This window comes from Stegostoma tigrinum, chromosome 6 (assembly GCF_030684315.1).
Source record: "Stegostoma tigrinum isolate sSteTig4 chromosome 6, sSteTig4.hap1, whole genome shotgun sequence".
NCBI classification, from domain to species: Eukaryota; Metazoa; Chordata; class Chondrichthyes; order Orectolobiformes; family Stegostomatidae; genus Stegostoma; species Stegostoma tigrinum.
The window spans coordinates 108,773,435-108,800,399 of NC_081359.1; the positions used below are offsets into that span (position 1 = coordinate 108,773,435).

Sequence of the window (26,965 nt, forward strand, 5' to 3'; positions counted from 1 at the left end):
TGTGAGTGAAATGTTAAATGATAAGTCTTTGCAGGTGACCAAGAGTGTTACTCAATGCGTAAAGTGTCAGCAGCCCAAATCACCAGCGAAGGGCTGACCTATAATCCAATTAAGTGAGGCAGAGAGATAATTACACCAAAGTTAAAAAAAAGATGATGCTGAAGATAAACTAAATGACTGGAATAACATTATACATTTTTGAGCCGCATGCTGAGGGCCTAACCAAAGTAATGAGTAATTCGAAACTACAAATTAATTTAGGTAGAGAGATTATAACAATTCAACAAGGTGGTGCTGTCAAAACAGGACAGTAAGGAAGATTTTACAGATACAAAACAGTATGGTGGGGTCACCTGTAACACAGCCTGAACCCAAGAACACAGTTGTGGCCATTTTAATGGGCACAGAACTTGGCCATCAGTCTCTGCTGCGCGACTCTGCATTGTTGTGTATCTCGAAGTCTGCCTTGGAGGACACTTACTCAATGATCGGAGGCTGAATGTCATTGTCTGCTGAAGAGAACGTTCTTGCCTGGTGATTGTTGCGTGGTGTCCATTCATCCGTTGCCATTGTGTCTGCATGGTTTTGCCAATATACCATGTCTCAGGCATCCTTGCCTGTAGCGGATGAGTTAGACAACATAGTAACATAAGTATCGGCCGTGTACATGATGGGTAGTGTTCCCACGCGTGATGGTAGTGACCATGTCAATGATCTAACATCACTTGCAGAGGTTGTCGTGGCAGAGTTGTATAGTGTTGTGGTCGATGTCCCGAAGGCTGGGTTGTTTGCTGCAAACAGTAGTCTGTTCAAGCTTTGGTGGTTGTTTGAAGGTGAGAAGTGAAGGCATGGGAAAGGTCTTGGCGAGATGGCAAAGAACATTACATAGTTTCTCCACTCCAGAGAAGTACTGGACCATGAAGTGTACTCTATTGTCGTACCCTGTGTCCGTCTTCTGAGGGGTTCATTGTGGTTTTTTGCTGTGGCACGTTGAAATTGGCCATTGAGTTGAGCATCATATCCTGTTCCTTTGAGGGTGTCCTTCAAAATCTTTAGATGTCCATTGCATTCCTCCCGATCTGAGCAGACCCTGTGTACGTGTAGACCTTGTCTACAGGAGATAGCTTCCAAATGGAATACTCCCATTTTCAAATTCATTGTTTGCAGAATTAAAAAAAACTAAATTAAGCTAAACTGTCAAACGCCATATAATTTTAATAAGCTAGTATGTTTTGGACATTGCTAAATTATTGTAATTAGTAAATTTCAGGTTTTTATGCAGTTTGTCCAAAACGTGAAAGAGCATAGAATATAAAACAGTACAGGCCCTTCAGCCCATGATGTTGTGCCGACCTATTATCCTACGAAGATCAAACTACCCTGCATACCCTACATTACACTATCATCATGTGCCTATCTAAGAGTTGCTTAATTGTCTCTAATGTATCAGACTCCACTAACACTGCCGGCAGCGCATTCCACGAGCCCACCAGTCGCTGTGTAATGAACCTACCTATGAAATCTCCCCTACGCCTTCCTCCAATCACCTTAAAATTATGTGCCCTCGTAATAGCCATTTCCTCCCTGGGGAAAAAGTCTCTGGGTATCCACCCTATCGATGCCTCATCATTTTGTACATGAAAGAAATTTTTAAAGTTTTTAGATTGATGAAAACATTTGAGTGGAATCAATTAGGGATGCCTGCAGAAATCTTACGTTCTGGAGCCCTGGTTGAAAAGCACTGTTGGAGCGTCAGTACTGAGAGTGCACTACATTATCAGATTCAGTACTGAGGGATTGCTCCGCTGTGGGAAGGTCAATACTACGTGCACACTATGCTGTCAGAAATTCAGTGTTGATTGAGTACAGCACTCCATCATAAAGACCATAAGAAATAGGAACACGAATAGAGCATTCGGCCCCTCAAGCCTACTCCACATTCAGTCGGATCATGGCCGATCCAACTTGTCCACTTTTCTACATTTTACCCTGTAACACTTGGCTCCCCAGCTGATCAAGAATTTGTCTATCTCAGCCTTTAATATATACAAAGATTCTACCGCTACAGCTGCCCAGGGCAAGGAGTTCCAAAGACTAGAAATTCCTCCTCATCTCAGTCTTAGAATGACGCCCTTTTACTCTGAGGCTGTCACCTCTAGTCCTAGACTCCCCTGTGATAGGAAACATCCTCTCAGTATTTACCCTGTCAAACCCCTATAATATATATAGATCAATGAGATGACCTGTCATTCTTCTAAACTCCAGTGAGTAGATTTCCATTCTGTTTAGCCTTTACTCATAAGACAGTCCTTCCATGCCGGGTATCATCCTAGTGAACCTTCTCTGAGCTACCTCCAATGAAATGGTGCATTTCCTTAAATAAGAGGACCAGAACTCCAATCAGTACTCTATATGCAGTTGCACAAAGACTTCGCTACCTTTATATTCCAACTTCTTGAAATAAGGGCCAACGTTTTGTTAACCTGAGGAAGGGTCACTCAACACAAAATGTTAACTCTGATTTCTTTCCATAGATGCTGTCAGACCTGCTGAGCTTTTCCAGCAATTTCTGATTTTGTTTCTGGTTTATAGCATTGGCAGTCCTTTTGGTTTTTATTTCATGAACCTTTCTGATTAACTACTGCACCTGTGTGCTAGCTTTCTGTATTTCGTGTACAGGTACTCCACCACCATCCCTTTGTGTTACAGCTTTCTGCAGTTTTGCCCCATCAAAAAACATTCTACTCTTTTGTTCTCCCCTCCAAAATGGACTTCACATTTTCCCATATTATACTGCCAATTGTCAACTTTCTTCCCACATATTTAATCTATCAACATCTCTCTGTAAGCTGTTTGTATCTCTCTTGCAACTTGCCTTTCCACATTTTTGTGTCCTCTGCAAGAGGATCTATAGTAGATTTGCTTCCTTCTTTCAAGTCATTTTAATATAGAATACAGATGGAGCGTGTAAAGATAATATCCAATACCAGGGCCCTATGCTTGTAGTCCCCCTTGCTCAATAGAATGAGGGAGGACTAGGCTAAAGTAGACAGGTAACAAAGATTTTATGGTGGGACAGTTAATGAGCAGTGGAGAACTTTCAATGCAATTTTCAAAGTGCTCATCAAAAGTATATTCCAATGAAAAGGAAGGACTCTAAGAAAAGGGGTAATCTGCCATGGGTGTCTAAGGAAATAAGGGACTCTATCAAATTGAAAGAGAAGGCATACAAAGTGGTCAAAAACAGCATGAAACTAGAAGATTGGGAAAACTTTAAAGATCAACAGAGAGCTACAAAGAAAAGCAAGATAGTTTTTTTCTCATGTTCTATCACAGAGTATAAAGACAGATAGCAAAAGTTTCTATAAATATATAAAACGAAAAAGAGTGGCTAAAGTAAACGTTGGCCCTTTAGAGGATGAGAAGGGGAATTTAGTTATGGGATATGATGAAATGGCCGAGGCATTGAACAGGTATTTTGTATTGGTCTTCACAGTGGAGGACACTAATAACATGCCAATAGTTGACAAAGAGACGAAGGTAAGTGAGGACCTGGAAGTAATCATTATTAGAGAAGAGGTAGTGTTGGGCAATGCTAATGGAGCTAAGGATTGATAAGTCTCCTGACTCTGATAGAATGCATCCCAGGGTACTAAAAGAGATGGCAGGAGAAATAGCAAGTACACTGGTGGTAATTTTCCAAAATTTGCTGGACTCTGGGGCAGTCCCAGCAGATTGGAAAACAGCAAATACGATGCCACTGTATAAAAAGGGAGGTAGACAAAAGATGGGGAATTCTCAACTGGTTAACTTTACCTCTCTAGTGAGGAAGAAGCTTAAGTATGTCATCAAGGAAGAAATAGCAAGGCATCTCGATAGAAATTGTCCTATTGGGCAGACGCAGCATGGGTTCGTGAAGGGCAGGTCATGCTCGACAAATCTTTTGGAATTCTATGAAGAAATTACAAGCAAGATGGACAATGGGACCCAGTGGATGTGGTGTACTTAGATTTCTAAAAGGCCTTTAACAAGGTGCCACACAAGAGGCTGCTGCATAAGATAAGGATGCATGGCATTAGGGTTAAAGTATTAGCATAGACAGACGATTGGTTGACTAATAGGAAGCAAAGAGTGGGAATAAATGAGTGCTATTCTGCTGGCAATCATTGACTGGCAGTGTGCCTCAGGGATCAGTGTTGGGACTGCAATTACTTACAACTTATATACATGATTTGGAGTTGGGGACCACGTGTAGGGTGTCAAAGTTTGCAGATGACACTAAGGTGAGTGGCAGAGCAAAGTGTGCAGAGGACTGTGAAACTTTGCCGAGGAACATAGATACACTGAATGAGTGGGCAAAGGTCTGGCAGATGGAATACGATGTAAATAAATGTGAAGTCATACATTTTGGTAGGAGTAATAGTAAAAGGGATTATTACTTGAATGGCAAAAAGTTGCAGCGTGCTGCTATGCAAAGGGACCTGGATGTACACAGAAGGTTGGGCTGCAGGTACAGCAGTGGAATTAGGAATGTAAATGGAATTTTGTCCTTCATTGCTAAAGGGGTTGAGTTTAAAAGCAGGGAGGTTATGTTCCAGTTGTAGAAGATGCTGGTGAGGCCATACCTGGAGTACTATGTGCAGTTTTGGTCTCCTTACTGGCACTGGAGGGGGTGCAGAGGAGGTTCACTAGGTTGATTCTGGAGTTGAGGGTGTTGGCTTATGAGGAGAGACTAGGTAGATTGGGATTATGTTCATTGCAATTCAGAAGATTGAGAGGGGATCTTATAGAAACATATAAAATTACAAAGGGAATAGATAAGAAAGGAGAGAGGATGTTCCCACTGGCAGGTGAAGCTAGGACAAGAGGGCATAGCCTCAAGATTGGAGGGAGCAGATTTAGGACTGAATTAAGAAGGAACTTTTTCACCCAGAGGGTTGTTAATCTATGGAACTCCTTGCCCAGTGAAGTAGTTGATACTACTTCAGTAAATGTTTTTAAAGCTAAGGTAGATTTTTTTAACAATAAAGGAATTAAGGGATACGGTGAGAATGCGGGTAAGTGGATCTGAGTTCACGAAACGATCAACCTTGATCTTAATTGAATGGCGGAGCAGTCTCGAAGGGCCGAACGGCCTACTCCTGCTCCTAGTTCTTATGTTCTTATATATTAAGTAGTTGCAGTCCTAGCACTGATCCCTGTCAATCCCCACTGGTTACAGGTGGCCAACCTGAAAAGATGAACCTCTTGACACACACTGTTTCCTGCCCATTAGCCAATTCTCTACACGTGCCAATACACTATATCTAACGCCATGGGCTTTTATACTATGACAGCACTGTCGAGTGTCACTACTGAGGGAGCACTGCAGTGTTGAAGAGGCAGTATAACAGGAGTGCTACTCTGTTAGAGAACGGTACTGCAGGAGTGCTGCAATGTTGGAAGGGCAGTTAGTGTTCCTTCTGCCTAAAGATGCTGCTGCACTGAGTCATACCTATTGGGCTGTTGGGTAGAGGGATGATCATTAATTCAAGATTTGTAAAAGGATGCTGACTGTGATACCTGTTCTGTTTAATATGTGGTACAGACAATATGGAGACTTAAGCAATGATAACGGTCGACCTACCCAACAGTAGTATAAAATATTACAGCTTCATAAGTGGATTTCATTGACAAATTATCTTTCTTTCCATTTCCATTAACAACAGATGATAGCTGTGTAATCTGTAAATATGATAGGTCGTTCATTCTATTCTGCTGTTGTTAGACCTAGAAATTACAGTTGTGGATTGTTTAGTATGTATAAAGAAAGTAAGAGAGATCTTTCATTTGAATAGCACCATTCATGACATTGAGGATGTCTCAACACAGCTCAACTGGCAAGGAAGTACTTCTTCAAGTGCAGTTATTGTTGTAATAACAAACATGGCAGCCATATCACAGCAAGCTCCTACCACAGCCATTGTGTTGATGGTCAGATCATCTACTTTGGCGATCTTAGTTGAGATAAAGATTAGCCCAGGATATCAAGCATATCTCCTGTACCACTTCATGGTGTTGTAGAATCCGCCTGAGAAGACAGGAAGGATTTCAGTTTAATCTCTCACCTGAAAAAATAGCACCTCCATCATTGCAGCATTGCCTTCACGCTGTACTGGAATATGTCGAACTGATTCCATGGTGAAGTCTCTGAATTGGGACTCCACAACCTTCTAGTTTGGGACACGAAAGCTACTCGTGGAGACCCAGCTGGCAGTTCTTGCCAGACAAAGGACATAGAATGGATTCCAGATGCCAACACAACCTCACAGCCAAGGAGTAAAAGATTAGGCAGTGATAGCTGCCAATCTAGTCACTTACTGGTGTGCGCCTTGAATAATTGGGTGGGATGCCTTTGTCGTTAACTTGCCAGTCAGCACAATCTACCTTAATTTGCTCACAGATAATGGCTGCCAGTGTAATATAATGGGAGGGAGATGTTAGGTTGGAGCTATATTCCAATAGGCTTTGTAAGAGCAAGCCTGACTGTTGATTTCCTTCTCTGAAACAACTCATGCTAGGTTATAGCGAGTTCACACGAGAGAGTGTGTCACAGAATAATGTCTGATATTGAGATGGATTGAATTATTCAAGTATGCAAGCAGAGATGGGAATGAGCGTTAATGTGGAGTTGTTCATTTGGCAGTGGATATGTCCGAGTCTATCCCATTGTGCAGCATGGATTCAGTGGGCTGAACAACCTCAATTATTCTGACTCTGAGCTACCCATTCCTTGAGAACAGGTTGTACTGAATCTCAACAAAAATATCCCAGAAAACTTAAGAATAGACACCTTTTGAGAGTAGGTTGGGACAGTCAACGAATCAGCCATTGAGAACAGAGATGAGAAGAAATTTCTTTAAAGCATTCTGAATCTTCTGAATTTTCTGCTGTAGAAGGATGTGTAAGTTCTATCATTGAATATATTCCAAACAGAGGTCAATAAATTGTACAGTGATAATGGGAACTGCAGATGCTGGAGAATCCAAGACAATAAAATGTGAGGCTGGATGAACACAGCAGGCTCAGCAGCATCTCAGGAGCACAAAAGATGACGTTTCGGGCCGAGACCCTTCATCAGAGATGGGGATGGGGTGAGGGGTCTGGAATAAATAGGGAGAGAGGGGGAGGCGGACCGAAGATGGAGAGAAAAGAAGATAGGTGGAAAGGAGGGAATAGGTGGGGAGGTGGGGAGGGGATAGGTCAGTCCGGGGAAGACGGACAGGTCAAGGAGGTGGGATGAGGTTAGTAGGTAGGAGATGGAGGTGCGGCTTGGGGTTGGGGGAAGGGATGGGTGAGAGGAAGAACAGGTTAGGGAAGCAGAGACAGGTTGGACTGGTTTTGGGATGCAGTGGGTGGAGGAGAAGAGCTGGGCTGGTTGTGTGGTGCAGTGGGGGGAGGGGATGAACTGGGCTGGTTTTGGGAGGCGGTGGGGGAAGGGGAGATTTTGAAGCTGGTGAAGTCCACATTGATACCATTGGGCTGCAGGGTTCCCAAGCGGAATACGAGTTGCAGTTCCTGCAACCTTCGGGTGGCATCATTGTGGCACTGCAGGAGGCCCATGATGGACATGTCATCTAAAGAATGAGAGGGGGAGTGGAAATGGTTTGCGACTGGGAGGTGCAGTTGTTTATTGCGAACCGAGCGGAGGTGTTCTGCACAGCGGTCCCCAAGCCTCCGCTTGGTTTCCCCAATGTAGAGGAAGCCACACCGGGTACAATGGATGCTGTATACCACATTGGCAGATGTGCAGGTGAACCTCTGCTTAATGTGGAAAGTCATCTTGGGGCCGGGGATAGGGGTGAGGGAGGAGGTGTGGGGACAGGTGTAGCATTTCCTGCGGTTGCAGGGGAAGGTGCCAGGTGTGGTGGGCAGTGTGGAGCGAACAAGGGAGTCACAGAGAGAGTGTCTCTCCGGAAAGCAGACCAGGGTGGGGATGGAAAATTGTCTTAGGTGGTGGGCTCGGATTGTAGATGGCGCAAGTGTCGGAGGATGATGCGTTGTATCCGGAGGTTGGTGGAGTGGTGTGTGAGAACGAGGGGGAGCCTCCAACCTCATTGTTCCCCAACCCCGCACGGCCCGTTTCTATCTCCTTCCCAAAATCCACAAACCTGCCTGCCCTGGTCGACCCATTGTCTCAGCCTGTTCCTGCCCCACCGAACTCATCTCCACCTATCTGGACTCCATTTTCTCCCCTTTGGTCCAGGAACTCCCTACCTACATCCATGACACCACCCACACCCTCCACCTCCTCCAGGACTTTCAATTCCCTGGCCCCCAACACCTCATTTTCACCATGGACGTCCAGTCCCTATACACCTGTATTCCGCATGCAGATGGCTTCAAGGCCCTCCGCCTCTTCCTGTCCCGCAGGCCCGACCAGTCCCCCTCCACCGACACCCTCATCCGCCTAGCCGAATTCGTCCTCACCCTCAACAACTTCTCTTTCGATTCCTCCCACTTTCTACAGACTAAGGAGGTGGCCATGGGCCCCAGCTATGCCTGCCTCTTTGTAGGTTACGTGGAACAGTTCCTCTTCCACACCTACACAGGCCCCAAACTCCACCTCTTCCTCCGTTACATTGATGACTGTATCGGCGCCGCCTCTTGCTCCCCAGAGGAGGTCGAACAGTTCATCCACTTCACCAACACCTTCCACCCCAACCTACAGTTCACCTGGGCCATCTCCAGCACATCCCTCACCTTCCTGGACCTCTCAGTCTCCATCTCAGGCAACCAGCTTGTAACTGATGTCCATTTCAAGTCTGCCGACTCCCACAGCTACCTAGAATACACCTCCTCCCACCCACCCTCCTGCAAAAATTCCATCCCCTATTCCCAATTCCTCCGCCTCCGCCGCATCTGCTCCCACGACGAGGCATTCCACTCCCGCACATCCCAGATGTCCAAGTTCTTCAAGGACCGCAACATTCCCCCCACAGTGGTCGAGAACGCCCTTGACCGTGTCTCCCGCATTTCCCGCAACACATCCCTCGCACCCCGCCCCCGCCTCAACCGCCCAAAGATGATCCCCCTCGTTCTCTCACCACCCCACCAACCTCCGGATACAACGCGTCATCCTCCGACACTTCCGCCATCTATAATCCGACCCCACCACCCAAGACATTTTTCCATCCCCACCCTTGTCTGCTTTCCGGACAGACCACTCTCTCCGTGACTCACTTGTTCACTCCACACTGCCCTCCAACCCCACCACACCCGGCACCTTCCCCTGCAACTGCAGGAAATGCTACACCTGCCCCCACACCTCCTCCCTCACCCCTATCCCAGGCCCCAAGATGACTTTCCATATTAAGCAGAGGTTCACCTGCACATCTGTCAATGTGGTATACTGCATCCATTGTACCCGGTGTGGCCTCCTCTACGTTGGGGAAACCAAGCGGAGGCTTGGAGACCGCTTTGCAGAACACCTCCGCTCGGTTCACAATAAACAACTGCACCTCCCAGTCACAAACCATTTCCACTCCCCCTCCAATTCTTTAGATGACATGTCCATCATGGGCCTCCTGCAGTGCCACAATGATGTCATCCGAAGGTTGCAGGAACAGCATCTCATATTCCGCTTAGGAACCCTGCAGCCCAATGGTATCAATGTGGACTTCACCAGCTTCAAAATCTCCCCTTCCCCTACCGCATTCCAAAAGCAGCCCAGATCGTCCCCTCCCCCCACTGCACCACACAACCAGCCCAGCTCTTCTCCTCCACCCACTGCATCCCAAAACCAGTCCAACCTGTCTCTGCTTCCCTAACCTGTTCTTTCTCTCACCCATCCCTTCCTCCCACCCCAAGCCGCACCTCCATCCCCTACCTACTAACCTCATCCCACCTCCTTGACCTGTCCGTCTTCCCTGGACCTACCTATCCCCTCCCCACCTATACTCTTCTCTCCACCTATCTTCTTTTCTCTCCATCTTCGGTCCGCCTCCCCCTCTCTCCCTATTTATTCCAGACCCCTCACCCCATCCCCATCTCTGATGAAGGGTCTAGGCCCGAAACGTCAGCTTTTGTGCTCCTGAGATGCTGCTGGGCCTGCTGTGTTCATCCAGCCTCACATTTTATTGTCAGAGGTCAATAAATGTTTGGTAATTAAGGATTAATTGGATAAGGCAGCAATGTGTTGGAAGGGTTCATCAAGAGTGTTATCCAACAGCACTTACGTAATAGTAACTAGCTCACCGATAGTCAAGTTCTGAGACCTGACTACAATGCAACGTTGGGCTGAACAGGCACAAAAGAGCCGAATTCTGAGCTGGGAGTGGTGGGTAATGTATGTATTTATAAAAGAGTATGAGAATGTGACTGTCCTTGTCACAAGTGACAATTTAACCAAGTGTGGCATCAAGGAGCCCTAGCAAAACTACAGCCAATGGGAATCATGGGAAACTCTTAACTGGTTTGAGTCATGTCTCACAAAGGAAGGCAGTTGAATTTGTTGGAGTTGAGTGATTTCAGCTCCAGGACATTTCTACAGATGCCTCAGGACAGTAACATCTTCAACTACATCACCAATGACCTTCCCTCCATTGTAAGGTCCGAAGTGGGGAATTTTGCTGAATGGACTGCATAATGTTCAGTGCATCATTCATGACTTTTTGGATAGCAAAACTGTCCATGTCCAAATGCACCAAGACTTGGACAATCTCCAGCTGTGGGCTGACCAATGGCATGTACATTTGTGCCGCTTAAGAGCAGGGCCGTAGCCATTCCCAGCCACAGAAAATCTAAGCTTTGCCTCTCAGCATTCAATGGCATTACTAACAATGAATCCTCCACAATCAGATTCTGGGAATTTTACAGTGAACAATTCACGTCCTCACTCCCCTAAACGTGCCTATTATGTACAAGGTTCAAGTCAGGCATGTGATGGAATACACCTTGCTTTCATGGATGAGTGCAGGTCCACTCAAGAAACTTGACACTTTCCAGGACAAAGCTTATTTGGCATCACATCCACAAACATCCACATACTGACACACAATATTAGCTGTGTACCATCTACAAGATGCATTGGAGAAATTACCAAAACCCTTTAGACATCACATTGCAAATCCATGACCTCTACCATCTAGAAAGACAGGAGCAGCAGATACATGAGATGCTGTGAACCTCAAGTTCCCATCCGAGTCATTTACCATCCTGACTTGGAAATATATCACCGTTCCTTCAGTGTCATTGGGTCAAAGCCCTAGAACTGTGTCCCCAGTAGGACTGTGGATGGACCGACACCAAATGGATTGCAGCAGTTTGCCATCACCTTCTTAAAGACAACTAGCAATGTGCAATAAATGGTGGCCTGGGCTGCAAAACCGACATCCAAGAAATAAAAAGGAAGAAGATTTGAGGAAGTGAGTGATTTTGTTGAATGTTGGAATAAACCCAAACAGCCATACTCAAATGCTGTACTCCAGCTCCTACTCCTTAGGTACTCCTTTTAAGACACTCCTTTCACCTGCCTCTTTGATGTTTCTGTCTTAATACCTTGAGAAGTGATTTGGTGACAGTGCTCCTGTAAAGTGTCTCGGGGTGTTGACAATATAATTGAGTGTAATAAGGGATGTTTGGGCCCACAACTTTATAAATAACCAATTACAAATGAAGTTCAGAATGGGTACCAGAAGAAATATATTTGCTAAAAGATGCTGCCTGATAAAGTAACAGATGCTCAGTCATTAAAGACACTTGATGCTAGATTTGAATGATAGAGTGGTCAAGGTTCAGTGGCCAATCAATTTGTTGGCTTTTCATCCCTGATATTTTCTCTCTGTATTTTGTTTTACTTCATTGCAGGTTCCCTCCAGAACACTAGAGTATCTTAAGAACAAGGGGGTTGAGGTGAAAGTCCTTCAAACAGAGGCAGCTGTGCGAGAGTACAACTTGTTGGCTGGTCGCGGTGCACGAGTAGGCGGCGTCTTCCACTCTACTTGCTGAAACAACAAATCAAGCAATGCCAGGCACTGTGACAACACTTTGACCACAGTGTGATCATCCCTTGGTTTCACAACTTGAAAGGTGGTCTTTGTGATTATTTTCTTTGTAGTATGCGGTTTGAATTACTTAAAGAGGAGGAGAAAAGGCTTTAATGGGTGTGTATGCATATGTATTATATTACATAAAAGCGATTTCCACGTCAAACTGGACTGTCTAGTTTTAGTGTCGGCTCTAGCCTTCTGCACATTCAAAACTGGATTACCGAAGGGTCATTTTTACCTGCTGTCCTCAGATCTTTTTTCTAAAATAAAAGCATGGTTTGGGAAACCTTGAATCCCCAATCCCAAGGTTAGGCACTTACTTTCCCATTTTGGTTATACATGAAGGAACTGAGGAAGGAAATCCCATTTCAAGAATGACTTATCAGTACAGTTTCCCTCTGTGAATAAGTGGTAATGGGGCTGACTTTTCTTTCACAGGGGAGTGAAGGATCCTTCTCTCCTTCTGACTGTGCTTGAGTCAGTCCATTCTGCAGCTGCACTGAGCTCATATGTTTTATGTCCTGCACCAATATACTACCATTTCAAACTCCTTTTGTCTTGGTGATAACTCCTCAAATTGCTTATTTTTGTTACCCTTGAAGATTTCCTAACAATTGCCATCTATCTGCAGTCAGATGACTTGCACATCCGCCTGTGAAATGCAAACAGCAGGAGGTATAACTGCAGAAAAATTGTCTGCTGTATCAGACTGCTTTGAGGTTCATTGTGATGGAGTGAGTAGCAGGAATTTATTCCTCCTCGTCAGAGAAACATGGAAAATATAAATGGAAATAGCCTTATAGTAATTTTGAGGGGAGACAGTAGAATAGTGGTAATGTCACTGGACTAGTAATACAGAGGTCCAGGCCAATGCTCTAGGCACATAGTTTCAAATCCCACACAGCAATTTAATTCTGTTTATGAATCTGGCATTGAAAGCCAGCCTGTGTAATACCTTCATAAAATTATGAGAAGCATAAATAGGGTGGATAGTCAGAGGCATTTTCCCAGGGTGGAAAGATCAACTACAAGAGGACACAGGTTCAAGGTGAGCAGGGGAAACAGGTGATGGATACCTGGAACACACTGCTAGTGGAGGTAGTGGAAGCAGGCACATTAGCAATGTTTAAGGCATACCTTGACAGACACACGAGCAGGAGGCAAACAGACAGGCATGGACAATAAGTAGCGCACCTAAGTAAGGATTAGAATCAGAGCATGCTTGGTGGGCCAAAGGCCCTGTTCCTGTGCTGTATTGAATTGTGTTGTACTGAATTCTAATGGTGATCATGAAATTAACATCAGTTTTTGTAAACTTTGATTTGGTTCATGAATGCCCTTCAAGGAAGAAAATCTGCCCTCCTTACCCAGTCTGGCTGTACACATGGCTGCAGACCCACAGGAACTTGACTCGTAACCGACCTCTGAAATAACTGAGCAAGCCCTTGCCAGTGACATCCACTTTCTATGAAACATCAAAGGAAAAAAAAGTCTAAAACATTGTGAACAAAACTGGACACAATCGCGTGGAGATGCAATACAAATAAGAAAGTGTCTGTTGCATGTTATGAGCCCTGTCTGATGTTTAATTCCAATAACTTCAGTAGATCTCTGATTCTTTTGAATAGTGATTCCATCTCCTCCCCATGTCCAATTTCAACCCCATCATCTGGTTCTTACCAAGTTGCTGTTTGTGATAGCTTGTTGTGCTCAAATTGGCTGCTGCATTTCAAAATTAATTGACAGTAAAGTAATTTAGGACATCATGAGCTAGTGAAAGGGGCTATGTAAATGCACATTCTTGAAATTAAGATCAGCAAGATGGTTTGTTTAATTTCAGATAGTAGCCTGTGCCGTAACAGTCCTGGTGATGAACTCGAGCCAGGAAAGTCCCCATTTAAATGAATTAGCTGTTCAGCACAAGATGCTTTCGCCTGTCTCCGCGAACCAAGGACTATGAAGAGACAGAAAATCAATCAGAAACTCATCACCTGATCGTAATCCAGTGTTCACCTACTGGAAAGGTATTCGTGCATTGCATAAGGTCAGGACTGGACTGTATCATTTGCTCGCATGATTCCTTGTCACTGAGCTATTCATGGTTCAGGCCTTCATCTGGGAGAGGTAATAGAAAATCCATGTACCAATTGAACTATGTTCTAACATTTGGCTATAGTTTGAGGAAAAGGATAATATTGTAAGCGGAAGAGGAGAAATTGATGGACATGGTCCAAGGGAAGTGCAGAATTTTTCTTAATGTCAACATTACCTCAGGAGCAGTACTTTTCTCTTTGAATGCACAGTCCAACCTGGTACTTCCAGCGCAAAATGGAGGCAGTGATGCACTGTCAGAGGCGCCATCGTTTGGGTGACATATAAGACTGAGGCTCCATCTGCCCTTCTGGGTGGATGTAAAGAATCTCACGGGACCCTTTTAGGAAATGCAGAGTTTCCCCCATATACAAGCTAACATATCCTTTAATAGTTACCGGACATTTATGACATTAATATTTCTGCGTGCTTGGTATGTGCAGGTTAGCTTCCACATTTCCGGTATGTGTTTCTGAACAAAAACTTAATTGGCTGGGAAGTGATTTTAAACCAAGGAGCTGGACGTGCAATATCAAATGCAGGCTCTTATTTTCCTAATATGCCTTGTTTTTACTTCTTCCTTCTGATGGTCACTTTCCCTCTGATAAGTTTTAGTTTTAATTTTAATGGAGTAATGGTTCCAGATTCATAAATATACAGCACAGAGAAGCCCATTGAGCCTCTCCCAGATTTCTGTGCAAGAGATACCAAGCAATTGACTACTTGAAAAATAATTTTAGAGTTTGTGCATCTAATGCTTTAAGCCCTTATTCATACTGATGCATGCACAAATATATTGATAGAATGTTTTGTCAAGCAAGAATAAATGTATTTATGAATTAACAGATAATTAATAAAGCTATAGTCTGCACAAAGCCGCTAGACTTTTCTTTAAACTTTTCACATAATAGTAAAGTTAACAACTCTGGACAATTTCCTAGATATCTCATATCATTTCCCAGCACCGATGCACTGCTTCCACACTCACCATTCAGCTATCCTCCAGGCACATGAACCATCCTGCAGACCGGGCTAAAACTCATTGTTCCCAATCGGATTAACCTTAGTGGCTTATATGTGAAAGAGATTTCATTTCCTTTCTCCCCGCACATCCCTTCCTAAATTTCTGTATTTGTATTAACTTGTTTATGGAAGATGGTGATAAAGTGAAAATGTAATTGAACCAGTTATCCAGAGGCCCAGGCTAATTCTAGAGGGCTACCAGTATAAGTCACATTAAGCAGCCGGTGCATTTTAATTGTCTTGATAAATCTGGAACACAAAAGCTGGTTTTGGTGATAATTGACATGGTGACTACCATCAATTGTGCTAAAGACCCATCTGCTTCACCAGTGTATTTTTGGGATGCCTCACTACGGTAGGATGCTGGAAATCGAGTCTACTGTTCATCATAGCTCAGTTCACCTCTCAGAGTCAGAAAGTTTTCGGTTAAAGACCCACTTTGGAAAGTTGAACATATAATCCACTCTGGCATTCTGATGTAGTGCTGAAGGTGTGCTGTATTGGTTGTAGAAGAGGTCAGACGTCAATGGGAATGGCGAGAGGAGGTTAGAAAATGGGTAAATTCATGGATAGAGCTATAGAAAGAGAAGGCTTTAAACGTCAGCCCTTGGCTGCCTTTACTTATGTGGCTGTATACCACAGGTCTTTTCCAAATCTTCAGTCACTCATCTTCAATTTCCTTTATCGTTCGGCATCTGTTCCTTTCTTTGCCTGAAGACGTTTAATGTTTCCTCTATTTATTCTTGGCGTGCAGACAAGAGAATGTATTGCCAAATCATACTAGCTTTAAACTTATGAAGAGTCAAATCAAAGAGGACAGAGTATTCAGGGAGAAATATATGGGGCGTATAACAAATGTACAATACTCATAATGATTTTAATCCACATAAAACAAAGAGGCAGAAGTAGGCCATTGACCCCATCAGGTTCATTTCATTATTTAATGAGATCACAGTTGTTCTGATAACCCTCAACTTTCCTGCCTTTTCCCCACAGCCTTTGATTCTTCTACTGCTTGAAAATGTCTACCTCAGCCATGAATATATTTTAAAGACTTAGCCCCTATAAATTCTACAAATTCACTATCTGCTGACAGAAGAGATTCCTCCTTGAGGGCGGCACGGTGGCTCAGTGGTTAGCACTGCAGCCTCACAGCACCAGGGACCCGGGTTCGATTCCAGCCTCGGGCAACTGTCCGAGTGGAGTTTGCACATTCTTCCCGTGTCTGTGTGGGTTTCCTCTGGGTGCTCCAGTTTCCTTCCACAGTTCAAAGATGTGCAGGCTAGGTGGATCAGCCATGTTAAATTGCCCATAGTGTTCAGGGGTGTGTGGGTTATAGGGGGATGGGTCTGGGTGGGATGCTTCAAGGTTGGTGTAGACTTGTTGGGTCAAAGGGCCTGTTTCCACACTGTAGGGATTCTATTTAAAAGATTTGCTGTAGAAACTTGCAGGTCTGGCAGCATCTAAAGAGAGAAAGCAGAGTCAACATTTCAAGTTCAGCAATCCTTCCACAGAGTTATTCATATCCCTCCATTCCTGGCATCAGCCAACCTTTTCTGGACTACCTCCAATGCCAGTATATCTTCCCTTCGATAATGGGCCCAAAACTGTTCACAGAATTTCAGCTGTGGTCTGACTAGTGCCTTGGATAATTTCAGCAGGACATCCCTATTTTCCTAATCCATTCCCTTACAAAATACGTCACCTCACAATTGTTTGGATTAAATTCCACCTGCCATTTCTTTGCCCAAGTCTCCAGCCTGTTTATAGTTGGCTGCATCCTCTGACAATCCTCCTCGCTATTTGCAGCTCCCCCAATCTTTGTGACATCGACAAATTTATTAATCAGGCCACCTACATTGTCCTCCAAATAATTCATGTGTATTACAAACAACAGGGGACCCCACAGAGCATCACTGGTCACAGATTTCCAGTCAGAAAAACAACCTTCCACTGCTTCTCTCTGTCTTCTATGACCAAGCCAGTTCTGTATCCGTTTTACCAGCTCACCGCCGATTCCATGTGGCTTCACTTTCTGTATCAGCCTGCTCTGAGGGACCTCATCAAAGGCCTTGCTAAAGTCCATGCTAAATGCTTTAGTAAAGTCCATGCAGGCAACATCCAATGTCCTCCCTCATCAACCATCTTTATCATTTCTTCAAACAACGCAGTCAAATTTGTGAGACACAGCCTCTCTGCACAAAGCCACACTACTTTATTGCTAATAATTCCACATTTGCCAACGTTCGTTTTTTTCTCCCTTTACTCATGCACACAATGAGGGCATCAATGTCTAGGCAGTATTTATAGCCCATCCCTAATAGCCCAGTGGGCAGTTATGATTCAACCACATTGCGGTGGGACTGGAGTCACATGTAGGCCAGACCAGGTAAGGATGGCAGTTTCCTTCCACATTCGTGAACGAGATGGGTTTTTCCAACAATCGACAATGGATTCACGGTCATCATTAGATGCTTAATTCCAGATGTTTTATTGGATTCAAATTCCACCATCTGCCATGATTTGAACCCAGGTCCCCAGAACTTACCTGACTGTCTGGATTAATAGTCCAGCAATAGTACCACTAGACCATTGCCTCCTGGGTGATTTGCATTCCCTATTAACACTGAACTTAGATGCTAACGTTTTTGTGATATTCATGCCCTTACCTGGTCTGATTCCTGTGGCACTCCACCAGTAACAGATGTCTAATTTGAAAATTCCAACTCTCCGTCTTCTATTAGCCAATCCTCTCTCCATGCTACTTTGCTACTTTCCAACACCATTGGCTGTCATCTTATTAAGTAACCCTATATGTGGAATATATCGAATACCTTTTGGAAATCCAAATATATTTCATCTTTTTTCTTTGAAAGCAGATTGGGAGAATCAAAAATGCAAATGGACTCTGGAAAATGAGTTGATAGAGAACTTTCTGGGTGGTATCATAGAGCAATACCTTCTAGAACCAACCAGGGAGGAGCTATCCGTGATCTTGTAATGTGGCCCTGGTGGAAGCATGATGAATCAATAACCTGATGACAAAGGAGCCTATAGGTGACCATGATAGATCACGACATGATAGAATTTCATGGACCCAAATTCTGGAATTATTTTATTCATTGGATTGCTGTGGGCCAGGATTCACATGTAGGCTTGACCAAGTAAAGATGGCAGTTTTTTTTTTAACTCAATGAGATAAGAGCTCACAGGGTGTTGGGGATAATCTTTTGACATGGATAGAGCATAGCTGAAGGCCTGTCTGCTAATAGCTGAACAATTACAATTGGGGACGTACATAAGGTCAGAATTGGAGGAGCTCAGAGATCTCATTTCCGTGTTGAAGGAGACTATGGAATTATGAAAGAACAAGGCCAAAGTGGAAATTAAAACCCAAAATGAGAAAATTAAAATGAAGGTGTTGACGGGAAGTCAGCAACTACATGGCAAGAGAATTTGCTGCTAATTAATTCATAGGCAGAATAAGTTAGAGGACTTCACGTTTGAATAACGTATAATGTGGAAAACCATCAGGATCGGAAATAACTAACACCCAGATCGGTTTCCACCAGGGCCACTCAGCTCTTGATCTCATCACAGCCTTGGTCCAAACATGGCCAAGACAGCTGAACTCCAGAGGTGAGATGAAAGTAAGAAACCTTGACATCAAGGCAACATCCAGCTGAGTGTGGCATCAAGGAGGAGTTGCGAAACTAGAGTCAATCAATAGGATCCAATGGAAAACTCTTTGCTGGGTGGCATCATATCTACTACAAAGCAAAATATTTGTCGTTGCTACTTGTCAGTAATCTCAGTACCAGGACATCCCTGCAGGAGTTCCATGGGGTAATGTCCTCATCCAAACTGTCTTTAGCTGCCTCATCAATGATTTTCCCTCCACCCTAAGGTCAAAAGTGGGGATATTTGTTGATGTTTATACAATTAGAGTCAAAGAGATATACAGGATAGAAACAGGCCCTTCAGTCCAACTCATCCATGCCAACCAGATATCCTATATAAATCTAACCCCATTTGCCAGCATTTGGCCCATATCCCTCCAAACGCTTCCTATTCATATACCCATCCAGATGCCTTCTAAATGTTATAATTGTACCAGTCTCCACCTCTTCCTCTGGCAGCTCATTCCATACACACACCACCCTCTGTGTGAAAAAGTTGCCCCTTAGGTCCCTTTTATATCTTTCTATCGTCACCTTAAACCTATGCCCTCTAGTTTTGGATCGTGTCATGCTGGGGCAAAGACCTTGCCTACTTATCCTATCCATGTCCCTCATGATTTTATAAACCTCTATTAGCTCATCCCTCAGCCTTCAATGCTGCAGAGGAATTTAGTTCCAGCCTATTCAGCCTCCCCCATAGCTCAAACACTCCAACCCTCGCAGCATCCTTGCAAATCTTTTTTGAACCCTTTCAAGTTTCACAACATCTTTCCCTTAAGAGGGAGACCAGAATTGCATGTAATACTCCTAAAGTCCTGTACAGCCACAACATGACCTCCCAACTCCCATACTCAATGCACTGACCAATAAAGGAATGCCTTCTTCTCTGTCCTATCTACCTGCAATTAAACTTTCAAGGAACAATGAACATGCACCCCATGGTCTCTTTGTTCAGCAACACTCTTCAGGACTTTATGATTAAGTATATCACTCCTGCCCTGACTTGCCTTACCAAAATGTGACATTTCACTTTTATCTAAATTAAATTCCATCTGCCAATCCTCAGCCCATTGGCCCATCTTATCAAGATTCTGTTGTACTCTGAGGTAACCTTCTTCGCTGTCCACTAAACCTCCAATTTTGGTGTCATCTGCAAACTTACTAACCAAACCTCTAAATCTAAATCATTTATATAAATGACAAAAAGCATTAAACCCAGCACTAATCCTATAGCACACTGCTGGTCACAGGCCTTCAGTCTGAAAAGCGACCCTCCACAACTACCCACTGTATTTTAGCTTTGAGCCAGTTTTGTATCCAGATGGCTAGCTCTCCCTGTATTCCGTGTGATCTAACCTTGCTAACCAGTCTACCATTCAGAACCTTGTCAAATGCTTTACTGAAGTCCATGTAGATCATATCCACCGCTCTGCCCTCATTAATCCTTTTTGTTACTTCTTCAAAAAACTAAATCAAGTTAGTGAGACATGCATGATTTCCCCTGCACAAAGCCATGTTGACTATCCCTAATCAGTCCTTGCCTTTCTAAATATATGTCTCTCGGGATTCCCTTCAACAGCTTGCCCACCCCCCTCCTCACCGAAGCCAGGCTCACCTGTCTACTGTCCCCTGGCTTTTCCTTATCATATTTCTTAAATAGTATCACCATGTTAGCCAACCTGTAGCTATTGATGATACAAATATCTCAACAAGGGGCCCAGCAGTCACTTCCCTAGCTTCCCACAGAGATCTAGATTATGCCTCATCAAATCTCCAAGATTTATCTACCTTTCTGTGTTTTACGAAGTCCAGCACCTCCTCCTCTGTAATATGGATATTTTTCACGATGTTACTATTTATTTTCCCATGTGCTTTATCTTCCATAACCCTTCCTACTCCACAATGAATACTAATGCAAAATACTTGTTTAATACCTCCCCCATCACCTGTGGTTCCATGCTTAGATGGCCTTGCTGATCTTAAAGGGGCCCTACTTTCTCCTTAGTTATCCCTTTGACCTTAATGTATTTGTAGAATCCCCTTGGGTTCTCCTTAACCCTATTTGCCAAAGTTATTTCATGTCCTATTTTGCCCTCTTGATTTTCCTCTTAAATGTACTTCTGCTGCCTTTACACTCATTTAGGAATTCACTTGATCCCTGCTGTCTGTACCAGACACCTGCTTCCTTCTTTTTTCTTAATCAAAACCTCAATTTCTCTAGTCACCTGGCATTCTCTACACCTACCAGCCTTGCCCTTCGCGCTAAAGGGAACACACTATCTCTGGATAGAGATAGTAGGAACGGCAGATGCTGGAGAATCTGAAATAACAAGGTGTAGAGCTGGATGAACACAGCAGGCCAAGCAGCATCATAGGAGCAGGAAGGCTGATGTTTCAGGCCTAGACCCTTCACCAAAGATCCTTGGACAGGTCCTTCCAAACCCATGACCACTTCCATCTAGAAGGACAAGGGCATCAGCTATATGGGAACACCACCACTTCCAAGTCCCCCTCCAAGTCACTCACCATCCTGACATGGAAACATATCACCGTTCCTTCACTGTCGCTGGATCAAAATCCTGGAATTCCCTCTTTAATAGCATTGTCGGTCAACCCACAGTAGGAGGACTGCAGCAGTTCAAGAAGGCAGCTCACTATCACCTTCTCAAGGGCAAGAAATTCTGTTTCAGAGATAGTAGGAACTGCAGATGCTGAAGAATCTGAGGTAACAAGGTATAGAGCTGGATGAACACAGCAGGCCAAGCAGCACCAGAGGAGCAGGAAAGCTGAGGTTTCGGGCCTAGACCCTTCTTCAGAAAATTTTCTTTACAAGGGTCTAGGCCTGAAACATCAGCTTTCCTGCTCCTTGATGCTGCTTGGCCTGCTGTGTTCATCCAGCTCTACACCTTGTTATCACACTATCTCTGGACTCTTGTTATCTCGTTCAGACATTACAATGTCTCGGCGGCAGGTGGAGATGAAGAGGTCAAGGTAGTGTAGGAGGCCTGGGGATGGTGTCCAGGAAGAGGACTTGTGTTGGAGGCAGGTGAAGGGGTCAGCTTTCCTGCTCCTCTGATGCTGCTTAGCCTGCTGTGTTCACCCAGCTCTATACCTTGTTATCTCAGATTCTTCAGCATCTGCAGTTCCTAATATCTCTGAAACAGAATTTCTTGCCCTTGAGAAGGTGATAGTGAGCTGCCTTCTTGAACTGCTGCAGTCCTCCTACTGTGGGTTGACCAACAATGCTTCCGCACCGACACAGGCCCCAAACCCCACCTCTTCCTCCGTTATTGGTGCCGCCTCTTACTCCCCAGAGGAGTTCGAACAGTTCATCCACTTTACCAACACTTTCCACCCCAACCTCAAGTTCACCTGGGCCATCTCTAACACATCCCTCACCTTCCTTGACCTCTCAGTCTCCATCTCAGGTAACCAGCTAGAAACTGATGTCCATTTCAAGCCCACTGACTCCCACAGCTACCGAGAATATACCTCCTCCCACCCACCCTCCTGCAAAAATACCATTCCCAATTCCTTTGCCTTCACCACATCTGCTCCCATGATGAGGCATTCCACTCCCGCACATCCCAGATGTCCACGTTCTTCAAGGACTGCAACTTGCCCCCACAGTGGTTGAGAACGCCCTTGACCGCGTCTCCCGCATTTCCCGCAACACATCCCTCACATCCCGCCCCTGCCACAACCGCCCCCAGAGGATACCCTCGTTCTCACATAGCACCCCACCAACCTCCAGATGCAACGCATCATCCTCCGACACTTCCGACATCCACAATCCGACCCCAACACCCAAACCATTTTTCCATCCCCACCCTTGTCTGCCTTCCGGAGAGACCACTCTCTCCGCGACTCCCTTGTCTGCTCCACACTCCCCTCCAACCCCACCACACCCAACACCTTCCCCCGCAACCGCAGGAAGCGCTACACTTGCCCCCACACCTCCTCCCTCACCCTTATCCCAGGCCCCAAGATGACCTTCCATACCTGCACATCTGCCAAAGTGGTATATTGTATCTATTGCACCCAGTGTGGCTCCCTCTACATTTGGGGAAACCCATTTGCAGAACACCTCCGCTCGGTTCGCAACAAACAACTGCACCTCCCAGTTGTGAACCATTTCAACTCCCTCTCCCATTCTTTAGATGACATGTCCATCATGGGCCTCCTGCAGTGCCACAATGATGCCACCCGAAGGTTGCAGGAACAGCAACTCATATTCTGCTTGGGAACCCTGCAGCTCAATGGTATCAATGTGGACTTCACAAACTTCAAAATCTCCCCTCCCCCCCCCCACTGCATTCCAAAACCAGCCCAGTCTGTCTCTGCTTCCCTAATCTGTTCTTCCCCAATCTGTTCTTTCCCTCACCCATCCCTTCCTCCCACCTCAAGCCGCACCTCCATTTCCTACCTACCACCTCATCCCACCTCCTTGACCGGTCCATCTTCCCTGGACTGACCTATCCCCTCCCTACCTCCTCACCTATACTCTCCTCTCCACCTATCTTGTTTTCTCTCCATCTTCGGTCCGCCTCCCCCTCTCCCCCTATTTATTCCAGTTCCCTCTCCCCATCCCCCTTTTCTGATGAAGGGTCTAGGCCCGAAACATCAGCTTTTGTGCTCCTGAGATGCTGCTTGGCCTGCTGTGTTCATCCAGCTCCACACTTTGTTATCTTGTTATCTCGTTAATTCTTTAAGGGTCACTGTTCCTGAAATGTTAACTCTGCTTTCTCTCCACAGATGCTGCCAGACCTGTTGGGTTTCTCTTGCAATTTCTGCTTTTGTTTCAGATTTTCAGGATCTGCAGTTCTGTGTTATCATACGTTGGAGTATTGAGTATACTTCTAGATGCCACATTATTGATAAAATGCATTGGAGAGAGTGCAGAAGAAATTTTAAAGCATGATTCCAGAAATGAGAAACTTCAATTTCAACTTCTAAGACTGTCCTTTCAAAGTTCAATTGAAGCATTCAGGAGGAAACTAGATCTCTATTTGGATGGAAATAGTGTCCAGCGATGTGGGGGGAAAGGTTCTACAATAGCAGTACAACAGCAGATACAATGGGCCGAATGGACTTTTTCTGTTACCTGGGGAGAGTTGGTGTAGTGTTCCCATGGAGAGTTGGTGTTGTTGTAGTATCTCTGGTTCAGTAAACCAGCACCCAAGCCTAATGCTCAGGACCTATAGGTTCATACCTCACCTATTGCACAATTCGAATTCAAAATATAAACACAAACACAACAATGTAATTTATTATTTAAAAATTCATCTGGTTGACTAATGTCCTTTTGGGGTGGCACGGTGGCTTAGTGGTTAGTCCTGCTGCCTCACAGCACCAGGGACCAGGGTTCAATTCCAGCCTCAGGTGACTGTGTGGAGTTTGCACACCTGCCCCATGTTTGCATGGGTTTTCTCTGGGTGCTCCAGTTTCCGCCCAGGGTCCAAAGATGTGCAGGCTAGGTGGATTGGCCATGCTAAATTGCACATAGTATCCAGGGATATATGGTTAGGTGACCTAGCCGTGGAAAATTCTGGATTACAGGGAGAGGGCGAGGGTGAGGGTGGGAAGGTCTTCAGACATGTGGATGCAATGGGCCAAATGACCTGCTTCCACACTGTAGAGACTGTATGATAACAATTCAGCAATTCTGAGCGACACATAAATCCAGCTCTTACTTCTTTACTACTTTTCCATGCTTACTTCTTTAACTGGGAGGCTAACCCTCCCTCCACTGACCCCTTCACCCGCTTCCAACATAAATTGTCCTCCTGGACACCACCTCCAGGCCTCCTACCCTCCCCTCGACCTCTTCATCTCCAACTGCCGTTGAGACATCAACAGCCTCAACCTCTCCACCCCCCTCACCCACTCCAACCTCTCCCCCCGCACAACACACAGCCCTCCGTTCCAATCCCAACCTCCCCATCAAACCCACAGACAAGGGAGGCGCAGTGGTAGTATGGCACACTGCCCTCTACATTGCCAAGGCCAAACGCCAACTCGCCGACACCTCCTCCTACCACCCCCTTGATCATGACCCCACCCGCAAGCACCAAACCATCATCTCCAATACCATCCATGACCTCAACACCTCAGGTGACCTCCCACCCACAGCCTCCGACCTCATTGTTCCCCAGCCCCGCACCGTCCGCTTCTATCTCCTTCCCAAAAATCCACAAACCTGCCTGCCCTGGCCGACCTATTGTCTCCGCCTGCTCCTGCTGCAACGAACTGATCTCCACCTATCTGGACGGCATTTTCTTCCCCTTGGTCCAGGAACTCCCCACCTACGTCCCTGACACCAACCATGCCCTCCACCTCCTCCAGAACTTCCAATTCCCTGGCCCCCAACACCTCATTTTCACCATAGACATCCAGTCCCAATACTCATGCATTCCTCATGCAGATGGCCTTAAGGCTCTCCACTTCTTCCTGTCCCGCAGGCCCGACCAATCCCCCCTCCACCGACACCCTCATCTGCCTAGCCGAACTCATCCTCACCCTCAACAACTTCTCCTTTGATTCCTCCCACTTCCTACAGACAAAGGGGGTGGCCATGGGTACCCACATGGGCCCAAGCTATGGCTGCCTCTTTGTAGGTTAGGTGGAACAGTCCCTCTTCCGCACCTACACTGGCCCCAAACCCCACCTCTTCCTCCGTTACATTGATAACTGTATCGGCACCACCTCTTGCTCCCAAGAGCAGCTTGAACAGTTCATCCACTTCACCCAGACCTTCCACCCCAACCTCAAGTTCACCTGGGCCATCTCAAACACATCCCTCACCTTCCTGGACCTCTCTGTCTCCATCTCAGGCAACCAGCTAGAAACTGATGTCCACTTCAACCCCACCGACTCCCACAGCTACCTAGAAAAGACATCCTCCCACTCACACCCCTGCAAAAATTCCATCCCCTATTCCCAATTCCTTCGCCTCAGCCGCATCCCATCCCAGGATGAAGCATTCCACTCCCGCACATCCCAGATGTCCGTGTTCTCCAAGGACTGCAACTTCCCCCCTGCAGTGGTTGAGAACGCCCTTGACCATGTCTCCCGCATTTCCCGCAACACATCCCTCACACCCTGCCCCCGCAATATCGGCCCTAGGAGAATCCCCCTCGTCCTCACATACCACCCCACCAACCTCCGGATACAATGCATGATCCTCCGACACATCCGCCATCTACAATCCGACCCCACCACCCAAGACATTTTTCCATCCCCACCCTTGTCTGCTTTCCGGAGAGACCACTCTCACCGTGACTCCCTTGTCCGCTCCACACTCCCCTCCAACCCGGCACCTTCCCCTGCAACCGCAGGAAGTGCTACACTTGCTCCCACTCCTCCTCCCTCACCCCCATCCCAAGCCCCAAGATGACTTTCCATATCAAGCAGATGTTCACCTGCACATCTGCCAATGTAGTATACTGTACCCAGTGTGGCTTATTCTACATTGGGGAAACCAAGCGGAGGCTTGGGGAACGCTTTGCAGAACACCGCAACTCGGTTCGCAATAAACAACTGCACCTCCCTGTTGCAAACCATTTTAACTCCCCCTCCCATTCCTTAGATGACATGTCCACCATGGGCCTCCTGCAGTGCCACAATGATGCCACCCAAAAGTTGCAGGAACAGGAACTCATATTGCACTTGGGAACCCTGCAGCCCAATGGTATCAATGTGGACTTCACAAGCTTCAAAATCTCCCCTCCCCCCCACTGCATCACAAAACCAGCCCAGCTCGACCCCATCTCCCTAACCTGTTCTTCCTCTCACCTATCCCCTCCTCCCAACCCAAGCTGCACCTCTATTTCCCACCTGCTAACCTCATCCTACCCCCTTGACCTGTCCATCCTCCCTGGACTGACCTATCCCGTCCCCGTCCCCACCCCCACCCCCACCCATACTCTCCTCTCCACCTATCTTCGCCTCTATCCATCTTCGGTCTGCCTCCCCCTCTCCCCCTATTTATTCCAGAACCCTCTCCCCATCCCCCTTTTCTGATGAAGCGTCTGGGCCTGAAATGTGAGCTGTTGTGCTCCTGAGATGCGCTTGGCCTGCTGTGCTCATCCAGCTTCACACTTTGTTGTCATAAATCCAGCTCTGACGAGTTAGCACACGACT

General features: G+C 45.7%; 1 protein-coding gene across 6 annotated transcripts in view; it reads left to right on the forward strand.

Moving 5' to 3' along the window:
• The window catches only part of aamdc (adipogenesis associated, Mth938 domain containing), a 60,057-nt gene extending 45,062 nt beyond the window's left edge, over positions 1–14,995 (forward strand). For 2 of the 6 annotated variants that reach the window (XM_059646842.1, XM_059646843.1), the window contains exon 4: positions 11,848–14,995. In XM_059646842.1, the coding sequence (XP_059502825.1) occupies positions 11,848–11,988 (141 nt within the window). In that variant the 3' untranslated portion in view covers positions 11,989–14,995. The remainder of the gene's footprint in view (positions 1–11,847) is intronic. The other 4 variants (XR_009445867.1, XR_009445869.1, XR_009445868.1 and 1 more) reach the window with 4 other exon arrangements.
• Positions 14,996–26,965: the final 11,970 nt, after the last annotated feature.